Raw genomic sequence first — 23,859 nt, 5'->3', positions numbered from 1 at the left:
ATGTGTGTGTGTTTATATGCTTAAAAATATTTTCAAATTTCCTGTAAACAATAAAAGTGTTTTATAATCAGAATATCTGAAATAACAAGAGTAAAAAAAAAAAAGATTTAACTTTAAAATATGATTATGCAATATCTACATTTCCCTGCATGTCACTTCATTCTACCCAATTAAGATACCAAGAAATGCATTAGAAGTCCCTTGTATGCAGGGATAAAGAAATTGCATGGGACATCCTCAATCACATCTGATGTCCATTATCTCAAATTTACGGTAATGAAATTGTGGTCCCTTTAATTTCATAACGCGTCTGAAGTGCGCAACACGACCACCAGCTTGCAGGAAAAGTCATAATTGATATGAAGTTGGAAATCGAATGATCTACGTCACATTTCGTTTGTCAATTTACAGTGAGAAATGAATTGGGCTTGTATTGTTTACGTGCACGAGGCCATACTGAAGAGTGATACTAAACCACCCTTTCTTTATGCCAAACGGTTTGGAAAATGCGAAAAAAATACTAAGGAGGGATTATTTAGATTCAGCTTTTTCTTAATTACATGCAGATGCATTGCATAGGGTATAATATGAAAGCTATTTCAAATAGTGAAGGATATCTATTAATTCTCAAAACAACATATATAATAGTTGACCATTGAAATTTTTTTAAAATAAATTCTTATACATGTGTCATCCATGTCATTTTCGAAAACATCTGTAAAATTTTATATTATATCTCTGTAACGGAAATGGTTGTATCCTTAAATGAATTTGGGTGTCGATCCTATGGCCTCTTTAAATGAAATTAAGGTCATCAATGTTTGAATGTTTCTTTAAAAAAATTCTTTATATGCCTTTAAGTTATTCTCGTTATGTCTGTAGGTAATGTAAGAACATAAGTAAATGCGTTAATGACAAATAAAATCCCTATCATTATTATTTACATTTAGTAAATTATGGTCGTTGAAGATAGGAAATATCACTTCTTTGCTGGAAATACTTAAATATATATACAGAGATGACATTTTGGGATTATTTTTTCAAGAATGAATTATAGAACACTTGCGGTGGCCATCAACGCACATTCAGATATATCGGCGACTTTCATCTAGTACATGTAATATTCCGCTTTGACCTGCATATAGTGTTTTCCTATCCCAACTAATACTTAAAAACAGAGATACATTGTAGGGTCAAGCAAATGCTCTTCTAAGCCCCTATCCTTACTCCTAAAAAAAATTAACTACTATTAAGGTAAAACTTCGGACGTACTGTGCTATAGCATATTCTAGTGTTATTCTGGTGTTAATCAGAGGTGGATTCTCAAAAACTTCAAAGAACTTTTAGAAAATTTAAGATTGCCAAATTTTTCCAAAGTCAGTAACATCAAAATGTACGACTTTTCTACACTTTATACAACCATTCCTCACGATAAATGCAAACTAAACTTTTTGATATCATAGATAACTGCTTCTTCAATAAAAATGGAAGCCGGAAATTTTCCTATCTTGTGATTGGTCATCAACAAAATTACTTTGTTTAAAATCACTCTGTTTCTACACACAAGAACTCTGAAGTTGATAATCAAAGGATGCTGGAGGTCCTCATTGACAACATTTATGTGGTCTTCGGAGACCAGTTCTTCAAATAAACTGTTAGAATTTCAATGGGCACTATTTGTGATCCTTTATTAGCTGATCTGTTTTTATATTCCTATGAAGCAGAATTTATTCAAAAGCTACTACATGAAAAGAAGAAAACTCTTGCTGTGACATTCAATTCAACATTTAGATATGTCGACGATCTATTATCAATAACAATAGTTACTTTCATTCATATGTCGATTCGATATATCCCGGTGAACTTGAAATAAAAGACGCCACAGAGTTTGCCAATCGTGTTTCCTATTTGGATGTTTTACTGACTATAGACGATCAGGGCCAACTAATAAATAAATTATATGACAAACGAGATGACTTAATTTTTTCCATTATCAACTTTGTTTTTTTATGTAGTAATATTTCGGTATCACCTGCATATGGTGTTTACATCTCCAATCTTATTCGATATTCAGGAGCATGCTCCGAGTACTTCAACCAATGTGGGCTACTGACAGATAAGCTGATGTTCAAGGGATTTCAACAACCTCGTTTATAATCAGCATTTCTTAAATTCTTGGGAGTTATAATGACCTTGTTAGCAAATATAATCTATCATTGGGTCGTATTTTGGTTGACGTGTTTCATTATTGTTAGGCCTTTGTTTTTATACCTAATTTGAGTAAGGACTGTTCCGTCTACCTCATCAATACATAGGACTCACGGCGAGTGTGACCTGACAGCAGGGGATGCTTACTCCTCCTAGGCACCTGATCCCACCTCGATCTGGAATTTGAGGAGATCTCTGTTTTTATGCCCTGTTCACAGATTTGTATTGTGTGTAGATTTATTAGAGATCGATTACTGTTCATTATCTTCACATTTTTTCATTACAACCCTTAATGATATTTTTTATGATTTGTATTCGTATTGACATTTTTCCCTGCTTTAAAGTATTAAAATTAGTTCTGATAAGTGGCTGAATTGTGGAGTTTTAGATAAATGTACGTTATAAGTTTGGATCATTTTATTGCAGGATTATTAAGTAATTACAATCATTGAGCTTTCCTTTAACTCACATTTGATTGTAAGTGGTACTCTATTTCAAATCATAATTATTTTCTTTAAAAAAAAAGACCTTATTTTTGGCGCTCTTATTTTTTAAACCATACCCTGACTGCAACCCAGGAAAAAAATTAAGTCAAGACTGGAGAACATGACAAGGATGAAATTTCAAGAAACCATATAATTCTGTATTAATGACCATACGTTCCAATGAATCTGACTTACAGATTTAAGATTTACGATACGTTTTCTATACACCATGTAAGATTTACCAAGGCAAGATTCTAAAATATCAAAAATAGACAACACGATTTACATGTACTAGGGCCTCACAAAGAAGCTTCAGCAAATCAGCTTACATTTCATAAAATTAACTTTTTATTGAAGTCCAACCACGTTGATGTCTCAAAAATGAAAAAAAAAGATAAAATGAATCATAGCAAACTTTGTTAGGTGAAAGAATAAAAAAGGGTCAAATTCTAAAACATTTACATTTAAAATTTGACCTAATTGAAAAAAGGATCCAAGAATAATATATGCAATTTAACACATATACCACCATGGGAATGACACTGTTTTGAATCTCCTCTACTAGGCATTATGTTTTAAGTAAACTTATCATGTTTGTGATTTAAACAAATAATCGATAGAATGTCATATATAATACACGAAGAAAGAAAGCAGCTCGAGTATAATTTTAACCCTCTCTCACTTTCTGCAGATATTTTTTTTTTTTTTTTTTTAAATTTTGAGTTTGACACATAGTAAATCCGAAACAAGAAAAATAAACCAGATGAAAAAAAAAAGCTGAATATATGAAAGTAATGGGAGTCGCCTTTGATTGCCAAAGATCTGTTATCTACAAAGTGTCACGCTCATCTCATTGTATTCCTGCATTCCCTTTCAACGTAACCTCCCATAATGAGATAAATTTACATAGTCAAAGAATCTAATGACAAAATAATAACACCCTGTATCAAGACAAACGACAAAAAGAGTTCTTTAATCAGCCAAATCAGATATTAAGGATGAAAGGTTCTGTTTGTAAATTGCTTCTATGTAACGAAGTGCACGTAAAAATCAGAATGTAAAATTTGAATTGGTGTGTCACGATTTCGAAGTCACGACTCGTACTTTACATCCATAATTAAATAATAGTTTGGGGTGACTTTTTCTCTTAAAATACGAATAAATGTTTATTTTTTTAACTTTATCCGCCAGCAGTTTATTTTCGTGTTGTTAATTTTGCAGCTTGGAGCTCATTTTGGAAATACTTTTTGGATCCTCCCATGGACCTCATTTCGTATTGACTACACCTGTAATGTATTCCAATAACAAGTTTATAACAGTAATTAATAAATATTAACATGTAGAATAGTCTTTCACTTAACAAAGCCTCTATGGCCAATTTTAACTCATTTTTGAGACTTCAAAGTCGTCGAACAATAAGATGTTAAAATTGTGTGAAACAAGCAATCAATAGTATCGTGTACATGGTTTTTTCCCGTAAACAAAAATATTAAGCCTCTGAGTCCAAACAACTGTAATATACTAAAATATAGCTCAATATATGCGATCATGTAAAAATGTCCGTAAAACCAAGTGGGATGGACTGACCTATAAACAAAGGAACAGATAGACAGACAGACGGAGAGGAAACATATACCCCCGGTTTCTTCGGCAGGGGACTAATTAAAGGAATCAATCAAGTTTCTTTTAATGTCTATATGAAAACAATGTTCCTTTTTTGAAACTACATATATTTAAGTCAATTAATAAAATTTAAAAGATGCACGAGCAATAGAACATTGTAACATTTTTTCCCTTCAGTTTAATTATATATAAATTAAGAATAAAAACACATGAATGCGTTTAAACAAATATGACATCAACTTTGATAAATATCGGATGTAATTAATAAATTACAAATAACAAGTCTAAATTGAAGATGACAATACAAATATATTCTTATAATTAAACTTTCCACATTCTTGTGAGTACTTTTTATATCGTGAGTACTTTTCAACACTTTTTTATTTATCAGGATGACATAGAGTCCTCAAAAACTTATTTTGAAGACTATCCCCCCAAAAAACATGTATATGTTGATATACATACATATCATGCGTAGGCGTCACACGTAAGCAGATAACGTTTTACTGTTTGTGGAAGATAATCTCATTAAAAAAAGAACCGATGACAAATACGATGATCACAAACGTAACATTATTTTCCCGATAATAGTACATATATAGTAACATAGTCTTGAAATAAGACAGTATCAGACGCTTACAGTCGCGTATGCCTTGCTCATCGTAAATTGATTTAAAAGTATTTGGCATCGTATATTACAATTTTGGAAAAATACACAACGGACGCTCCTCGTTGTAAATTTGTGAGATTAATTGACGACAAATATAACAGTTGAAGTAACACTTGCTAGTAGCTGTTGAGGTATTCTCACTTGGAGTCAGGACTTGTGACAAATGTGGTGGGGATAGGGAATTTGGATCGGATGATCCATCACAATTTACGCACGTGTCAAGAAAATCGTTACTACATTGAGAATCGACATAGATATAAGACACAGAATCCGCAGGTATTTATGGGATTCGTTTTGTCTGATTAAAAGGACTGTGATTTGAAACTTCAATATGCGTGAGTACTTTTCTTTCCTTAATATTTATTTTTTTTGCAGGAAAAAAAAAAAAATAAATAGTAATATATAATTCATACTTGTTCTGATTGAAATAGTTATCATTATTTGAATAATATATCTGTTTTTATTTTAATTTTTATTTTTGAAATTAGAACATTAGTACTAAACAATTGAAAAAAAAACATGACCTTGTTACACTGTGGTTTGATAGCATCAGTATATTCATAGAATGTGGCCTAATTTCATTTGATGTGTCAATTATTTTTTCACCTTAGTGAAAAAGGAGGAATCTAAAGAAACTGTTTTAAGCAAAAATAGAACCTGTAGAAAATGTTTTGCGCACCTTTTTAGAATTTATTACATTTAGGACAAAATAATTTCAGTGTCTTAATTTTAGGGATTTTTCATTTGAAAACAATGATTTCATATAAAGTCTGCACACTGATGAGTGTGTGCGTTTACTTTAATGTCATATAGCGCTATAAAGTAAGTTTGACCACAGGCTGTAGCACAGTCATGCTTCCTCCTTGAATTCTTTCAAAGGAGGCTTTCAAGTAAAAAGTAAATAATGGGAAATTTACTGTAAATCTCTTTTTATTTGCGAAAACTTTATTGTCGTGTAATAACATAAGAGTCTGCTAGCAAAAATATTTCTTTCTCGACTATATTTGTATTTTTAAGATGATATACAACAATAAGAAAACGTTGATTTTTTTTTCTAGCTTTTAAATTCTAAATATGAAAATATTGTTCCACGAAAATTTGGAATATAAAACAAAAAGTGAACCTTTTAGCACCCATCATGGATATTTTTGCTTAATTTTTAATCTTCACTATAATAATGAATTCTCGTTTTGCATAGAATATGTTTATATCATTAATTAATAACATCGCTTTCCATATAAATGATATATTTTGCATCTTAAGTGGGTGTTATATCATTAATTGCTTTCATTAAGGCAGATTTATGATAACTGTATCAATAATGGATGCTAATGTGTCCACTATTACTGCATTTTATCATTAAAGGTATGTCTTAGTATATATTTCATGACCTTGCAGTGTCCCAGTGATATAAAATCCTCAAACAAAATAAAGATTTTGCATCCATTATAATACTAGTATGTTTGCTTCAAATCGTATACGTTTTACATCTACTGAACAGACTTGTACCTTTGAAAACAAGTTTATATCATAGTTGATGACATTAATTTCCATCTATACTATAATTTGTATCATTAATAAATGGTGTATCATCCGTGCTTAACACAGTGGTTGCTAAATGACTGGATTATATCAACATTGTTACTTTATTTTTATTTTATAGTGGATTTTTTTATCATTAGTGGTTGCCAGGTTTTTTTTTCTATTACCTTTAAATATTGCTCTTTTTATATACTTTTTATACATCAACCAACACAAAGTATCTTTTCAGGAAATGCTAGAACAGTTATCCAACACAAAAAATCTTTTCAGGAAATGATGCTAGAACAGTTATTGGTTTTCAATTATAAGATGGTCTTGATTTTTTTTAAACAAAATTATGTACACAAATTACTATTCTTTCTTCGTAAACATGCATGTTATCTAAATCTGAAAGTAATAAATTCTGTGCTCTCTGCATGACAAGCTTTAATTTCAAATCAAAAACTGATAATGCTTGAAGTCAAATCATGAAATCTGTAAATGATAAGAGTGAATGTTATTCTGCATCAGGTAGGTGATAAATAGCCAAACTACTCAAGGAAATAAACTTTAAAGTACTTTTATCAGTGTACGACATACTAGTTATGGACTGATGAACTTTTTTCCCCATCCAGATAGATATATTTCTAAATACTTATCATCACTCTGATTTCAGTAGAAAATCTAAATAATTAGACATCAATCAATATCTGGGAAGTCTCCGCTAAAGATACTGGTTTCCCATTCCTGAAAATATCTGTCTAAAATTATTGCTATCTTCATAGAGTATCACACTGCCTGGCATCTTATTTTTATCTCTCCACTTCTGTTTCTATAACTGAAGGCCTCAAATTATAAAGGTTTTTGAAGAGGTCGTATCATACATCAAGAAAATGATTATATCCGCAGGCTTTTATTTTAGTTCTCTTTTTTCGTGTATCGACTAGATTGATCTAAATTTATAGCTTGAAATAAGAAGAAATGTTATAATACTGAGCAATATCTCCTGTATTAGAACCTTAGTAGAAAGAGCAAACGAAAATCACGAATCAGTGAGACAACATTGTCATTTAATGCCTCCAGAGGTATACAATTTATTTTTAAAAAGTATGAAAAGATTAAAATGATTAAAACTGACTTTCTTTGGTTATTTTTTTCCGTGTAAACTGCACTTTTCAGTTGCAAAGGATACTTATGAATAATTTTCTTATTTAGCATCGTTTTCTTCTAAAATTCTTTCGTCATATGAAGAAATTTAATTCATTTGGAATATGCGGGAAATTATCAATTAATATCACCTTGCCACATCTGAGTTGTTACTGTTTCTAATTAACAAAATTATGGGTCAGAGATACATTATTGTCAAATATTTCTCTTTAAGTGTTTTATACAACTAAGTTATATACCTTAACAAACATCAAATTTCAGTCACCATGACCTATCTGAAATAATCTTCATTTATGGAATAACAAAAGGTAAAGATAACGAACAGTGCTCAATCTCAAAAAATCTAAAAACAATACAAATCTGTGAACAAGGCATACAACACGGACCCCAAGAATATTCAGGTGCCTAGGAGGAGTAAACATCCCCTGTTGAACGGCCACACCCACCGTGAGCCCTATGTTTTGATCAGGTTTACTGAACATTCCGTAATAAAATTAAGTATAAAATCAAAGGCCTAGCAACTGCTATGAAACACATCAGCCGAAATAGGACCCAATGATTAAAATGAGTTAGATTTATTAACAAGGTCATTATAACGACCAAAGAATTTACAATATACTAATTTAAACGAGGTTGTTAAAATCCTTGAAACATCAACTTATCTGTCCGTCGCATGCCTCGGTTAAAACGTGAACGTACTCGGAGCATGCTCTTTGAGTACTGAATAAGTTTGAAGACGTAAATACCAAATGCAGGTGATAGCGGAATATTACTTCATAAATAAGGAAAGATGACGTTGGAAAAAAACTAAAGCCATCACGTTTATCAGACAATTTAGCTGTTAGCTGGCTCTATTGCCTAAAGCTTAAGCATTCTACGATTATATTTAATGCACTCTAAGCTTGTGCGAAGTACGGTCTTTTATTGGCAAAATATTGACTAGACATGAATCCAACATTTTGAAAACATGTACACTGAACATTCATAGCGACCTGAGTAAGATCATCAATTTTCCCTTTGCTTATTCTGTTCTAAATATCAGTCTCTAGTGGTTCTTTCAATGTTGTATACAAGAGAAGAAACTTATTTCTCCAATCTTTTTGATTTTCATCCTTTTCATCTACCTTATTTAATGGTTTGCCTTCTTGACAAAAGATTGTCTTGTGCCAAGCTTGTACAATGCATGTTTCTTCGTTGATTACGTATGGAATTCAAGCATGCTTTTTTTGCAAATCTTCTTGATCTTTTAGGTAGAGTTTTATTTCACGACCTTGATACATCCTATATGCATTTTCTACAACCAAAGAAATTGTGAAATTTCTAGTCAATATACTATAAAACACATTTTAAGATGAACACAAAGGCACAGAATTAGAAACAAATTAAAAGATAATAAACTTAAATCCTTCATCTCAGAGGCCTAAAAATCAATAAGAACAACCAATTTAGTATTTTCATTTTATTCTGCTTGTAACCTTTTTTCTGTAATTTGGACTGTGATTGTGTTGTAAAGAAGTGAAGATCCACATGATGAAATGGTAATGAATTTATGGCCACGGGAAATTGAAATTTCGAGCAAAACTTATTTATATATAGATTTAAAAAGCCTTTTAGCTGCAGAAGATGATCTGAATTTCCATGTGTGGTTATTTGCTGACGAGATACGGGTATAATATTTTACATGAAATGAGTAAACCGTATTCAGTGCCCAAGTTATGATAGAGAAGAAAATATCACTAAAAGATATCATTATTTTTTTTATGCATACATGTCATTGCAGTACGTAAGCTCAGAAAATATTGGTATAAATAATTTGACTGTGAACTGTGTAATGGTTTTTTTACTTTTATGATGCTCTAATTTCGGTGTTTAAGAGATGTATTATTTAGAAACACAGATATTTTTAATTAGGTAGTATTTGCACTTTAAAACATTAATGTAAATATGGTGAAAATTTATACAATTATTACTGTGTTTAAGGAGGGATTCTTGTCTGGTTTCTGACTTAATGAAATACTCAAAGTATATTTCCTTACAGGTCTTATATATTTAGATGTTAAGGCTTTTAAAGATAATATTTTTCTTTCTTTTTCATAATTGTACAATTTAAGATAGTAATGGTAAACTGACTTTGAAATCTAGTAGGGACTATATTTTTGGCGGAATAGCGGCGTATGGAAATATATCCTTTTCTGCTTCTTAAAATTACTAGAGAACAATAAATTAAAAAAGGCATTTTAAAAACCGAAGGCTTAAGGAAAATTTTGTAGTAGCTGAAATTAATAATAATGAAATAAAGTTTTAAGATATATCAAATAAATTATGATTTTCTAGACAAATGGCAATCTTATAGCCTTTAAAAGCTAAGGACTCTAAGAACAGGTATGAGTAAAAAGTCAGTAAAAAACGTTTTTCTCTCTTCTTAAACGGTCAAAACTTTTAGTTTTTGTATCATTTTGTACCTTTACATGACTACTTCACCATATGTGAAAATAATAAAATTTTAAGTATACAAAGCATATTAAAATAGCTAGTATTCCTTAAAAAAAAAAGAAGAAAAATAGAAGAAATTCGGGTTAACCAATATCTATTTAGTTTAACTGTTTATCTCAATTTGATATTATCATCTGGTAGACCGTTTGTTGTATTAACTTTTTATGTAAAAAGAAAAAGATTAAATCTTTTAAAATAATAATAAGCATTAAATGATTGGCTACAATAATTTTTTATTCTTAATGAGAAGGAAAAGATAATGACATTGACATGACCTTGACCTTTTAACTAAATGGTCAAATATAATGTAATTTATGTCATCACCTAGTGATATTGTCTTCTTCAATCTGCGAAAATTTCATTAATTTTTAAATATGATAAACACGAGAAGAATCCCTCCTTAAGGTCAATACGAGGATTTAACCACCTAAGGATTACAATATTCACCCCGAAGGGAATACAGCTATTGTACTTTGAGGGTGGCTATATCGTCCAATGGACAGAAAAAAGCAACAATTCTTTTATCATATGATCCGATGATTAAATGATACAAACTCGTTAAGCAAACAATAATATCTTTCTTTTATTGTATATTTGTTGAAGTCCTAGCCAGTGAAAAATCATTGTTAAAATAAACATAACCAATTGTAATAATTTTATAGTTTCTCAATATTTTATTTGTTTATTTATTTTTTTATTATTTTTTTTTTTGCAATGTAGAAACAATAAATGTCAGGCACGTTACATCCATTTTAAAGGTAGGGGAAAGGAAGGACAAAATTGACAATTTACCTGAAAAAATCTTTGAAAAGTCAAAGAAAAAAGAGGATAATTCCCCAAACAGCAAAATCTCATTTTGTTGGGTGATGTGGGATAGGGTCCATGAACTTTGGAGGGTCAAAAAAGATGGAGGCATCGACCTTTAAATGAACATTTTCAAACTAAATTAAAAGTAAACAAGATGTGTTTGTTAAACACTGATGCCCCCGTACGGCAGCTTATGGCGAAGGTTAAAGTTTCTCAAATGCAAGTCAAAATCCAGGCAAAAAGATAAAAAAATGATGGTACCCAAAGAAAGAATATACCTGTGAAATTTGAAACACCTAGCTGCAAAAGGACCTAGCTGTTCAAAAGTTAGGGCGAAGGTTAAAGTTTTTTAAGTTTTTTAAAAGAAAGTAAAACGTCAAGGTCATAGTGGTTGGTGTCCAAAGGAAGGTCTTGTCACAAGGATTACATATGTGAAGTATGAAAGTCCTAGCTCCAACCATTCAAAAGTTATGGCCAAGGTTAAAGTTTTTCAAAAGTAGGTCAAACTCCAAGGTCAAAGGGTCAAAGTGGTTGGTATCTAAAGGAAGGTCTTGTCACAAGGATTACATATGTGAAGTATCAAATCCCTAGCATCCACCATTCAAAAGTTATGGCCAAGGTAAAAGTTTTTCAAAATAGGTCAAACTCCTAGGTCAAGGTCAACAGGTCAAAGTGGTTGGTATCCAAAAAGGTCTTGTCACAAGGATTACATATGTCAAGTATGAAAGCCCTAGCTCCAACCATTCAAAAGTTATGGCCAAGGTTATAGTTTTTCAAAAGTAGATCAAACTCCAAGGTCAAAGGGTCATAGTGGTTGATGTCCAAAGGAAGGTCTTGTCACAAGGATTACATATGTGAAGTATGAAAGTCCTAGCTCCAACCATTCAAAAGTTATGGCCAAGGTTAAAGTTTTTCAAAAGTAGATCAAACTCCAAGGTCAAGGTCAAAAGATCAAAATGGTTGGTATCCAAAGAAAGGCCTTGTCACCAAAAATATACATGTGAAGTTTGAAATCCCAAGCACCAACTGTTCAGAAGTTATGGCCAAGGTTAAAGTCTCATAAAATTTTGCAAAAGTGGGTCAAACTCCAAAGTCAATGTCAAAAGGTCAAATATGATGGTACCCAAAGAAAGGTCTTGTCACAAGGAATACACATGTGAAATATGAAAGTCATAGCTCCAACCAGTCAACAGTTATGGGCAAGGGTAAAGTTGACAACAGACAGACAGACAAACAGACAAACAGACAGACAGGACAAAAACAATATATCCCCGGGATCTTTCGATCCGGGAGCATAAAAATGTCTGAATGTTATGTTCATCTGACTAGAAGTCGAGTGTGGTTGAAATTGCTTTTCCTAATAAATTGGATCTCGGCCGCGACAGACCTAAGTCGATAAAAAATAGGTAGCAACTGTTCCTTCGCCATGCGCTCGGCACTTTGAAGTGAAAGTTGCGAGTCCTTCGGATGAGACCTTAAAAACCGAGGCCCCGTGTCACGGCAGGCGTTGGCACGATAAAGATCCCTCACTGCTCAATGGCCCTAAGTGCCGAGTAAAGGTCAAAATTTGAAGTCCTTCACCGGTTTATGGTGACGTCTCTATATGAGTGAAAAATTCTCGAATGGGACGTAAAACAATATACAATCAATCAATCAATCCTAATAATTTGTATCAGTATCGAAGATGTTCTCAAACTATCTTTAGTCCAATGTAGAAGAAATAAATCTTATGTTCACCTTGAAGGTCACGTGTAGGTTTAACGTATAACGTATTCCATATAATAACCAAGTAATTTTTCTACAATGTTCGATCTCAGCCAATCGGAGAGCTAAGAATTATTCAATCAGATAACAATATATAAATATTACATGTAGTTGAGTGCAACATTGAAAATTTTCACCCCAAGAAAACCATTGTCAACCGAGAGCACTCAACTACATGCAATATTTATTATATTATACTGAATGTTTTATGCAAATACATATTACAGTGAACCTAACGCGCATAAATTCTGCGCATTCAATATTTTTTTTTTTGAATATCACCCGTCGTCAAGCAATGTTGACTGTTGCTACGCTGGAGGGCGTGGCTTTATTATTCAGCGGGTAATAGTACTTTATAACAAATGTTTCTCGACGAATCAGATTCAACAAATTTACATGAAAGTATAATATATCTGAATATTTCTGTAAAAGTGTAGGGGAAGGGAATAATAAGCTAAAAAATATCAAAACTGTTGACTGCCCAAACTACCAAATAATACTGAATATTGCACTATTAATATTTAATGGTATGATCTTAATCACCCTTGAAAGTGACACTTGTAAAAGGATATATAATACTTATAAAGTTACATTTACTATTGATCAGTACATGGATTTCGGTTATATCAGCATAATAATTTTAACATGCACCACTGTGTGCATCATCAATAGAGTGCATTTCCTTTGGAAACTCGGAAGGTCATGTAGCTGAATGACAGGAAATAATTTTACAAAGCACATTTCCCAAATGGAAACAAACTAATAATGAATGAAGCTAGGCTCTTTATTAACACAGTCGTTTTAATCAAATCAGTTATGTATTCCATTATTTATCAGAAATGACAAGTTTAACACTGTCTTTTAATCAAATTGGGTATATATTTGATTAGATGTCAGAAATGAAATATTAATGTGTGACATTCATTAATTAATTGATTACCTAAAGAATTATTACGTTGTGTTTCATATAAAAAATCCATATGTCACTCTTTGCTTACCAATAATCTTTCTATAAAATTTTGAAAAGTTGAAAATTTCAGCATCAATAAATCAATTAATAAAAGATTTATATAATTTTTTGTTGAATATGATTCAAAGCGTGTACACTCTATTAAAAGAATACTTTTTAAGATTTTTTTTTTACTTTGAAGTATAACATATCAGACTTTGATTAAAAATTTACTTTGCTGATTAGTAAAACTCTGCATGATATTAACTGCTGATTCTCTTGAAAAAAACATTACTCTTACATAAATATCAAAAATGACATTCATCAAATCTCAAAAATATCACAAATACATCTATTCTTTTCAGTTTGAAATTCCAACTGACCTTTGATACAAGAAAAACAAGATCTTTTAAATTCTTATTGGATATATTGTCCCATAACTGATAGCCATAGATAACAGTTTGCTCTGTCAGTTTCAATATTTCACATGTTTCAAGTTTTACTTAAGCCTTTGTTTTTAATTTTTAGGCCATCAGTTATATTTTTGGTTCAATGTTGAAGCAGGACTGCTTATCCTGATTGCTGTGACTTTGGATGTTGTTTTACCGTTTGGTTTCCATAATATTGGAATTGTCGCACCAAAAACGAGGGATTCGACCTTTTTGGATCCTCTACTTGGGCCTTATAAAAAGGAAACAAATGAAATACCTGTTTGGAAAAAGTTTCACTTTTGGAAAAGAAAGAGAAATGATTTGTATGAAAATTCATTTCATGGAAAAGAATTTCAGTCGGATAATAAACCTAATACGTTTAATACTAATTCAGAGGTGTTATTCAACGAACCCAAACTCTATGATCCATTTGATCTGGAAGATTTTCCAAGTACACCAAATGATGATCTTAATCCAGATTTGGATTTTAATAACATGCTATCAGATGCACCATCCTCTGATATGGGTGATTCAGGTGTTTGGCACACCTATGAACAAGGAACAAATTCTGAAAACCTACTGTCCAACCTCCTTTTACAAGGCAGTGAAGACCAGTACAATACTGAAGGTCTCCAAACGAATGAGAAAAAGACGAGAAATCCTCTAACTCAGAGAGAAGGATATTTTCCATCCGGGGTACGTCTTTACTATTTATAGATCTGGCGAAGTACATTTTCACAACCAAAACACGTTGAAGTTACTTTTTTCGAAATAAGTTTCATATTCTTGTCTCTATTTAAACAATAAAAAAGTCGTCTTTTTGTTTATATAATACTTTCTATCAATTAATTCGAAGTGAACACAATAAAAATAAATTACACTCATTGCACGATTGTAGGGTCCAAGAGTCATCTTGGAGTAATATTTTGATATCTTCTATAAAAACACGACTACGTGTTCAGTATTTAAAACCACTGATGGAACTGATATCCAATACCCTTTCCGACCAGACTTGTTCACAGCGGAGTATTCAAATTTCTACTATTTGATGTGCACGTTTCCATATATATAGTGAGTCTGGAATATAAAGGGAGGAAATCCAGTGTTTCTAGTCTTTACACAACACATCATGTGGCATGTGGAAATCTTTAGAATTTTTTTCTTATCCAGGAGCACAAATGACATTGTTTTCAACATTTTATAAAATTTTGTGTACAGATCAAAAGACCAACACTTAACCAAATATAAAACAACAAACGCGGACTAAAGTACATTTAAAAAAGAAACCTATTTTGTACTTCTCTAATTAATATTAGATAGAAAAAATATAAACTCTGTTGTCTTGATAACTGATAGCTTTAAAGGTTATCCTAAACGTATGATTATGATCCAAATTTACATAATCATGATAAAAATAAGTTTGGTAATGTGAATTGCGAAAACAGTGTGTTATTTGATTAATACCATGTACATGAACTACTATATAGTACTCCAAGAGAGGATAGGAGTCGATGTACCGAATAAGTCCTGTATGTTTATCACAGCCAATCTAAAGTTACAATGATTATTTTACAGGTAAATTGTGCTAAAACCATTTCACTTACCGGAACGACCAAGTGTTTGCATGACGAAGATTGTAAAGATTGTTATGGTTTCGTTTTTCATTGTGAAAGCAATTTCTGCAAGCTTGGACCTCGGTCAAGTTGTTCTGAAGGCTGCGGTACGTAAAAAAAAAAACCCACTGCATTATGAGACCTGAAAAATTACAATTTAATTCTTCATGATTTTCTTACGAATATAATCTCGTATTATTAATTTAGCTGTTATATATGCAACGTTGTTAGTATTTGTTTTTATCAATAATATATATATTTTTAAATTTTTTAGCAGACTTGACAGACACATTTCCATCTTTTTCTCTAAAGAGATGAATACCTCAGAAAAAAGAACAACTTGGCAACTTGGAATGAAGGAAAAAATGTCAGATGGAACACAGAGAGGCTAATGACTTTCAAAATTTGAATATAATGTCTTTGTTTTGTATTTATTGTAGGAGCTCATTATATACTATTACTGAAAATAATAGGGTAAAATAAATATAATTACTTAAAACATCACAGGCTGTGAAATTTCGTCTCAATTGAACGCAAGTAAAACATGAGTACATCCGCCATTTGTGAAAATAAAGAATTAAGAACAATTTTTAAAGAAATTTCGGGTATCCCGATTGATGTACGTTTTCTTGAAATAAACATAATGTTTGCATTGTTTTTTTTTAATTCATCATTATTATTTAACACAATAATTGTATACATTATTTATTAACACATTGAGATGTCTTACCGCCTCTTTATTCATGCCACTATTTTGTGCCCTCGGAAAGAATGTGTGCTCTGTCACATACTTTCTTCTTGCATATATCCCTTGCACAATTAATGTTTTCATATTTATGTCCAATTTGAACCATGCAAAGATATATGCCATTAATGTCTATTGTTTTATGATCACCGCAATGTTTCAAATATCTAAAGCAGTTCAATTCATTTCATATTCATTATCTAAAGTCTTTGTTAAGTACATCTTATTTTAAATTTGTAAATGTTTTCATTGTTAACAATCTTTATTAAGGTTATCTGCCAGATCTCTCAATGGAATTACATGTATAAAGATTTTGATAATATATTTCAATTGTTCATGTTTAAGTTGCTTTAATGAATTTTAAGTATAAAAGCTGCCTGTAGAAGAAATGTAATATTCATAACTAAATATTAAATTAAAGATGGTGCACAAAAGTGAGGCTCTTATTAGATTTGTTTCATCAAAAATATATGTTAATGCAGTAGCTCTCACTCAAAGAATTTATGATTGGTCAGATGAAGGTATGATGACTATGTTGAACTATAAACCTAATCTTGATTGAACAAATCACCGTTGTTGTTTATGTCTCCGAACTGATTTGATACTCAAGAGATATTCTGAATACAATTCAATTTTAAACAGTGAACGTCTTCAGACAGATAAGTTGATGGAACAGGGTTTTCAAATATCTCGTTAAAGGTCAGCATTGTGCAAATTCTATGGTCATTATAATGACTCTGTTTGCAAATACAAACTATCGTTCTGTCATGCGTGATCTACATGTACGGATTACTCCGTTTAACTGATCAATATAGAGGGCTTAAGGGATGCATATTTCTTCTAGGCACCTGATCCCTCCTCTGGTTTTTACATGTTCACGTACCGTATTCTTTACTGGATTTACGAGATTTATCACTGTTTGTTACCTCACCTTTAACATTGTACTTGATATATCAGAAAAATTTATTATATTCATTTAATATTCAATAGTTCTGCTTTAGATCTTTTCTGCATAGTTGGTGCTTCAGCAATATTTTTAGACAACATAAAAAAACACAATTCTATTTCAAAATTAAAAGATTTTTTCTGTTTTTTAAAACAGCCTGAAAAACTTTTTAAATTGAACTTATTTTGCATTTATCCATTATGCAGAGAGAGAAACCACACAACATTTAATTTTTTTAATACAAAGAAATTTGCATACAACAAATTTAAAATACTTTGACACGGGAGATGAAAACATAGGATTTACCCAGCGGTAGGTAACACAGTAGGACTAGTTCCCAGCATATCCACAGTGATATCTGGAAAAAATGAAACAAAAAACATTTGTTTACAATTCCTTACACAATATTTACTATGCTAATGAATTAAAGCTACATAATATGATAGTATATCGTTTAATTTGCGAAGATCAATCTTCATGGAAATCAAAAATGGGTACTGGATCGTGGAAACATGATTTCTTGGGTGATGTATCTCGTATATATAGACAACACGTTGAGAAAGTTATCATTAATTCCTTGGTAAGGATAATTCATAGAATCCATGAACATTAATCCCCCTTGAGGAATAATGATTCCATTGTATTTTATAACAATAGGTCTGAACATCTATGAGAGGATATAATTATCAAAAACAATATCGTTACATTTTGAACTCCCCATTGAATTTTTTTTTTCAAAATTTGCCAGTTTTCAAATTTCATAGTCTTTGAACTTAAGTACTTATCAATATATATATATATTCTTCATTATGACTTTTTAAAGTCGTCGCGTTTTTTCCTCTGTAAGATAATTTATTCAAATGAAACGATTGATGTGCATGTTCCAATAATTTTCTTATCTTGGAGTTTATTTTTGACAAAATGTGTAGAATATAAGTATATTACACTTTCAAAAGGGATTAAGCTTAATTTCCTTGATATCTTTCTCAAACACTGAGGAAACTACCGGCTTTATTTATCACTACAACTACATGAATACTCACTCTTTTTCTTCAACTCTAAACAGCCTTCTTGATTACAATCGTTGCCAAAACAACAGGCTGAGCAGACGACAAGACCCTGATTTTCAGCGCTGTTGACTCGTTTGTTCAAGGCTCCTATAATGTGGCCATCCACGTTATTCTGCAAAGCAGCTGCACATATCTGAAAATGAAAAGTTCTATAAATAAAAAACAAAACAAAACTTTTGTTTCAAAATTAAATTACATACATTTTATAACAATGTTCATATTTGTTTTCTTACACAAAACAAAGAGCGTCCAATATTATTTATTATTTTGTTATCTTTGACATTCCTTTGAAATGTGATACACTGTACTAAATACACAATAAGTCACCGTTACATTATAAATGAAAAAAAAAATCCTCATGTTCTTACATGTCTCTCTTCACAGAAATATCTGTACAGCACATCCCCTCCAACAATGTGGATTGCTGTTCCACAAACCTGAATAAATATGTCTCAAATATAATGGAAAACATGTACGTCCGGTATGAATATATTTATACTTATCTTTTTTCTTGTTCCATGTGCTTCATTTTGAACATATTTTCGATAATTTATTCCACTACAGTATCATTTACATAGATGTGAAAATATAACAGCAGATAAAATTACCGTAGTCGGTAATGGGAACTTTAAAGAAATACCTGTGTATCTTGACACAATTGGCGATTTGTGCAGCCTCCTTTCGTTCTCACCAAATCATCACAAACTAAACATCCAGCTTTTGTTACCCCCTCTAAAAACCCAAACAATTCATTAATTCCCATTGTGCTTCCTGTATTGAGAGAATAAAACTGAGGCATTTCTCGTGGTTTCTCTCTCTCTCTCTCTCTCTCTCTCTCTGGTTTCTTGGTATCTTTGTAGGTCCTCAACTTTAAAATGGCTCAAAAAAATTTTGATCAAGAGAGACGGAGCCTACATGTTTTACATAAAAGTTAAGTTTTGACCATACTGTGCGACTTCTGATTATGAAAAAAGTTATTTGGGCGAGGTGAAGGTTAAAGAAACTGGAAGTGCAAACTTCTTGTTTGGTCTAAATACTTTATGATAAAAATATGTCAGATACCCTTCCTGGCACAAAAACAAAATAAATAAATAAATAAATTAATTAATTAAAAATGTTACAATCACAAAGTTTTCGTGTGTCCCGAACAAAAGACATTTGAACACGAATGTATCCTTCACATCTGAAAGAGAACATTCAAGTTTGCTAAACAAATTTAAAAAAAAAGTCATTCAGGTTAACTTTTTGATTAGGTTTTAAAAGATACGTGTAATATTTACGCAAGTTCAGACAGTTTCAAGTTGACCAAATCTTTCTCATCATCCATGCAATTTAGTCTTAAAGTTGATTTAAATTCCTTTAATGAATTTTGTTTAACTTTTTACTCCCCCACTTCTGAGAACAGATATTAGGGATTAATTGTATTTGTATTTTCTTTCTGTTTTAATGTTATCTTGTCTGTGTTTCTTCATCAATCCATAAAATGAATTTTTTTTGTATTAGAAGTTCTACTCTATGCTGACAGAAGAATTGAAAGATATTGCAAAATAACAAGTAATCCAGAAATTGCAAAACTTTGGACCAAAATATGAGAGTTTCCTGATCGATCTGGGCTTCTAACAATGCAGAAAAAAGAAGGACGCAATAAGCTTTTGAATAATATAACATGACCATAAATACAAGTAACTGGAATAAATCAAAGCTATTAATTTAGCTCTAGAAATATTGGCGAAAAGTTTAATATACGTAGTTTTGATGATGATATTATTTGTAGAAGGTTCAGCTTTCCAAAACGATGTAAATTCAACAAATGTTTGACTTACTTTCACCACACAGATTAGCGTTACAAGGTCCGTGTTCTGTGGTTGGTGCCGAGTTACAGCACTCTACACAGTTAGTGTAGTCACTTCTTTTCCGTCCGCTACCCAAGCTTTGCATAAGTGCACACACCTTTCGTGAAGAGGAGAGACTGAATTAATATATTTTCAGTGTATACATATATTGAATACAAGGAAAATTTCGGCTCCGTTCTGTTTTGCCCCTTTCACCGTACACACAAGTGGGCGAACTTAGGACTAGGCGAGTTCAGACAGTATAATTTCTTAAACAGAACTTTGACCGGGCGAAAAATGAGGCAAAATTGCTTGCAAGTGTGAAAGGGTAAAAATAACCTGTTTACAGTAAAATCTTCTTCTAAATTATGGAGGAAGGATTGTTTTGTAAAGGCTTGTCATTTTAAGAAAGAACAAGGAATTTTTTAGCAGAAAGGATACTATGTACATGTATGAAAGTAGATATAATTATATTCAATATACTATTGAACAACATTACAAAACACTTACTTCTAGCAATGGTATTACATACATGTATACTAGTCTAGGTAAGTATAATAAACAATAAAACAATATTTCAATATCCCTCAAGTAATTTGGAAATGTCCACAAACCGAGTTTGATCGACATCCAGCAACATATGCCGTTTTAAGTTCCTGTGTGGTGATTTTCTCTAAATAGCATTCCTGTAAATAAAAGAGCCATAAATTAAATCAAGGACTGTTAAATATGTCTAAATTTGATTCTCTTTATGTGTACTTTAAGCGCTCAATTCATGTAGCGGAAAGTTTACTTTTTTTAACTAATTTAAATTTGCCTTTCAATCTTCAAGTTTTTTCTTAAAATAAATTTATACATACGAACTATCCCAAGAGAATTATGCAAGTAAATTCTTTGACTGAATCAATTCCAAAGTACACGCACATGTACAGATATTGTTGATTTTTTAATAATAAATGTTCATTAATAATGAAGTTATAACTAGTGCAAGGTTTAGAATTCTACACACTCACAATGATAGCAAAGTTGTAGTCTTTTTGCTCAGTTAATCCACTTCCTCTGAGAACGTGATTACGTGATTATTTGCATTGAAATTCAATGCTTAGAAAAATGCTTCTTTTGCCCCCCCCCCTTTTTAAAAAACTTTACTTCTACTATTATTCATACAGTAAAGATATACTTTAATAAAGTTCAAAATTATTATTGAAAAGGCTTCTGGTTGATGCAAGTAAAACAAAATGATTACTTCATTCCAGGAATTCCTATGCAAAATTTTCATGTTATGTGTTTAGGCTTTTAAGTTTGCATTTTGGGACCCATATTTTATGCTATATCTTTCATTATTAAGTAATATTAATAAAAAATTTAAGTTTTTTGACAAATCTTCAAAATTAAAAATGAAGAATCGTTTTAAAATTAGACCAAGCGTGATACCAGAAGACGGAAACGTGAAAGATCTAATTGTAATTAGATTGAAAAGCGACAGACGCTTGCATTCATTAAAAAATTCCACAGGGGCGTAGCTTGACTTTAAATTCTAGTGAGGCAAAACCATACATGCACAATAGCAGCAAGAAGTCTGGGGCTGCCTTAAGCCCCCAACAGATTCCGGGTAGTGTCACTCGAGCGGTCACTCCGATAGAAAATGAGTTGGGGGTTTTAAAATGCAATGAAATTTCATTTGTTGTACTGGTTTCTTTATTTAAGACTTCAGCATGATACTACATATTTAAAAGAATATGAAAGAGTTTGTATGTTTACTAAACTTTTTGAAACATTTAAAGGTGAAAGCGCATCTTATTAAACTTTGCTATTATTTCTTTAAAACTTCAATTCAACATTATAGAACTGCTTAAAATGTTAAAAGAAATGCCATTAGTTGTACGTATTATCTGTAGTGTATTGTTGATTATGGAAAGGGGTGGTGGTGGTGAAAAATCTAGTGAGGCAGTTGCCTCATTGCCACAATGGAAGCTACGGCCCTGTTCCAACTATACGTACTAAGCTTTAAATTTATAAGAATGGAATTGAATGTTTACAAAACATGCATAAAATAATTCGTGTGCATTCTTTTTGATTTCCTTTTATTTCTTTGACACACACAGTAACACTTTTGAAGTTTTATTTATAGAATAATATTACCTGATTGAGCAGTGCTTGAAAATTTCAGGGTAAAAACGGAAAAGTGCACCGTTTCCAAAAACGCTATTTGAAACACCCTCACAATCTCATATATGTCAAATGAGAATTTTTAAAAGAAGATTCTCTGTAAAAAATAATCCAGCATAAACAATACATTAATTATTCTGAGTTACCTCGGCATCTGAACACTCAATAATGTTTGTCGAACAATCGCTGATGTTGGCTGCTCTGTTGCAGTACATACATTTTTGACCAGCTTTTGAAAATCCAACTTTAGAAAAAAGAAAATGTGAAATAGAGAGAAAACAAATAATGAACTGAACATTGCATTTTATTTTTGTGTCTTACATTGGATAAAATGTAAAAAAAAAAAAAAAATCAAAACTAGATCATACAGCACAGAAATGATATCATCCATTGTACTCAGTAAATCAGATAAATCCTGGTAATGCAAATTAATGTTTGTTAAATATTTAAGCCAATTCTTTTGTCTCAAAACTGTAATCTATTTTGAATTAGAATATTTTGAAATCAGAATGAACATGATTGTATTAAGAATTTTATGATTAGTCACTAGGAAGGTAAGCAGATCCTGAAAAATTACCAACAATCTAATTTGGAGAGAAATCTCCACATTTCTTTTTTCATAAATTGAATTCCTAATCCATGTTATTTTCATGCAAGATGGTTCCAGATTTATTTAAATCATCAGCTTTGAAAAATATTTCAGACTTCTGCCACACTTCCATCAATGGTCATATCAGCCTTCATTTTATCCAGAAGTATTCGATGTATTTTTTTTTTTATTAATCTTACCTGAACACAGGACTATTAATGCTACAACTAAGACCCCTGTAGTTCCTATGATGAAAATAAAGATCTTTCTTATATTGTTTTTCAATTAATTGAAATCGAATTCTTATTCAATTAAATATTTAAAATAAAATCTTACCGATTTCAGGCTTCATAATAACGTTTATCTTCAAGCTAAATTTCTATTATGAAATTGTAATCCTCTCTACAAGTGTATATAAAGACCTCTATAGTTAAAATTCAAGGTTTTCCTTAGACGTTACGAGTATGTCCTATCCTCCAAGTATACTGTATCTAAATCCCAGATAACGTTATGACGCTATCAGGGGAAATAATCCTGTATCAACAGGTCCAAACATGAACAAGGACATGATAATTACTATATTACATCTTACTTACCTGGCTATGAACTTCATCAAGAAAGGTCACTTGTCACTGTTTGGTTGACATTGACAAAAACAAAAAGAAGACCATGGGCAACAACACACACCTTAGTTAACTTAACCCTGTTGTTCTTTTAGTGAAGTATGGAGATAACGAACAATAATCAAACTCGAAAGTCCATTGAAACAATACAGAT

The 23,859-nt window shown here is 31.4% G+C and overlaps 2 protein-coding genes across 3 annotated transcripts; one reads left to right on the top strand and one right to left on the bottom strand.

The window, feature by feature from the left end:
• Positions 1-5,044: 5,044 nt before the first annotated feature.
• Positions 5,045-16,646, top strand: LOC133176894 (uncharacterized). Of its 2 annotated transcripts, none has more exons than XM_061311951.1 (4): positions 5,045-5,321; positions 14,216-14,814; positions 15,694-15,838; positions 16,009-16,646. In XM_061311951.1, exons 1-4 carry the CDS (start codon positions 5,318-5,320, stop codon positions 16,047-16,049), a joined length of 789 nt encoding a protein of 262 aa, XP_061167935.1. In that variant the 5' UTR covers positions 5,045-5,317; the 3' UTR covers positions 16,050-16,646. The 2 variants fall into 2 exon arrangements, with proteins under 2 accessions (XP_061167935.1, XP_061167934.1); XM_061311950.1 differs by having other exon boundaries at positions 16,006-16,646.
• A 1,029-nt stretch (positions 16,647-17,675) lies between these two features.
• LOC133176900 (uncharacterized) lies at positions 17,676-23,434 on the bottom strand. Its single transcript, XM_061311958.1, has 9 exons — positions 23,419-23,434; positions 23,283-23,327; positions 22,640-22,737; positions 20,939-21,010; positions 20,316-20,442; positions 19,133-19,224; positions 18,861-18,929; positions 18,466-18,625; positions 17,676-17,780 (listed from the first exon to the last, which is right to left on the bottom strand). The coding sequence occupies exons 1-9, from the start codon at positions 23,432-23,434 to the stop codon at positions 17,725-17,727; spliced, it is 735 nt and encodes a 244-aa protein (XP_061167942.1). The 3' UTR covers positions 17,676-17,724.
• Between the last annotated feature and the right edge of the window lie 425 nt (positions 23,435-23,859).

This window comes from Saccostrea echinata, unplaced genomic scaffold, assembly GCF_033153115.1.
Source record: "Saccostrea echinata isolate AGI-Se365-2 ecotype Australia unplaced genomic scaffold, CSIRO_AGI_Sech_v1 ptg000084l, whole genome shotgun sequence".
NCBI classification, from domain to species: domain Eukaryota; kingdom Metazoa; phylum Mollusca; class Bivalvia; order Ostreida; family Ostreidae; genus Saccostrea; species Saccostrea echinata.
The sequence above is the reverse complement of the archived record's forward strand: the minus strand, read 5'-3'. Positions and strand labels throughout refer to the sequence as shown.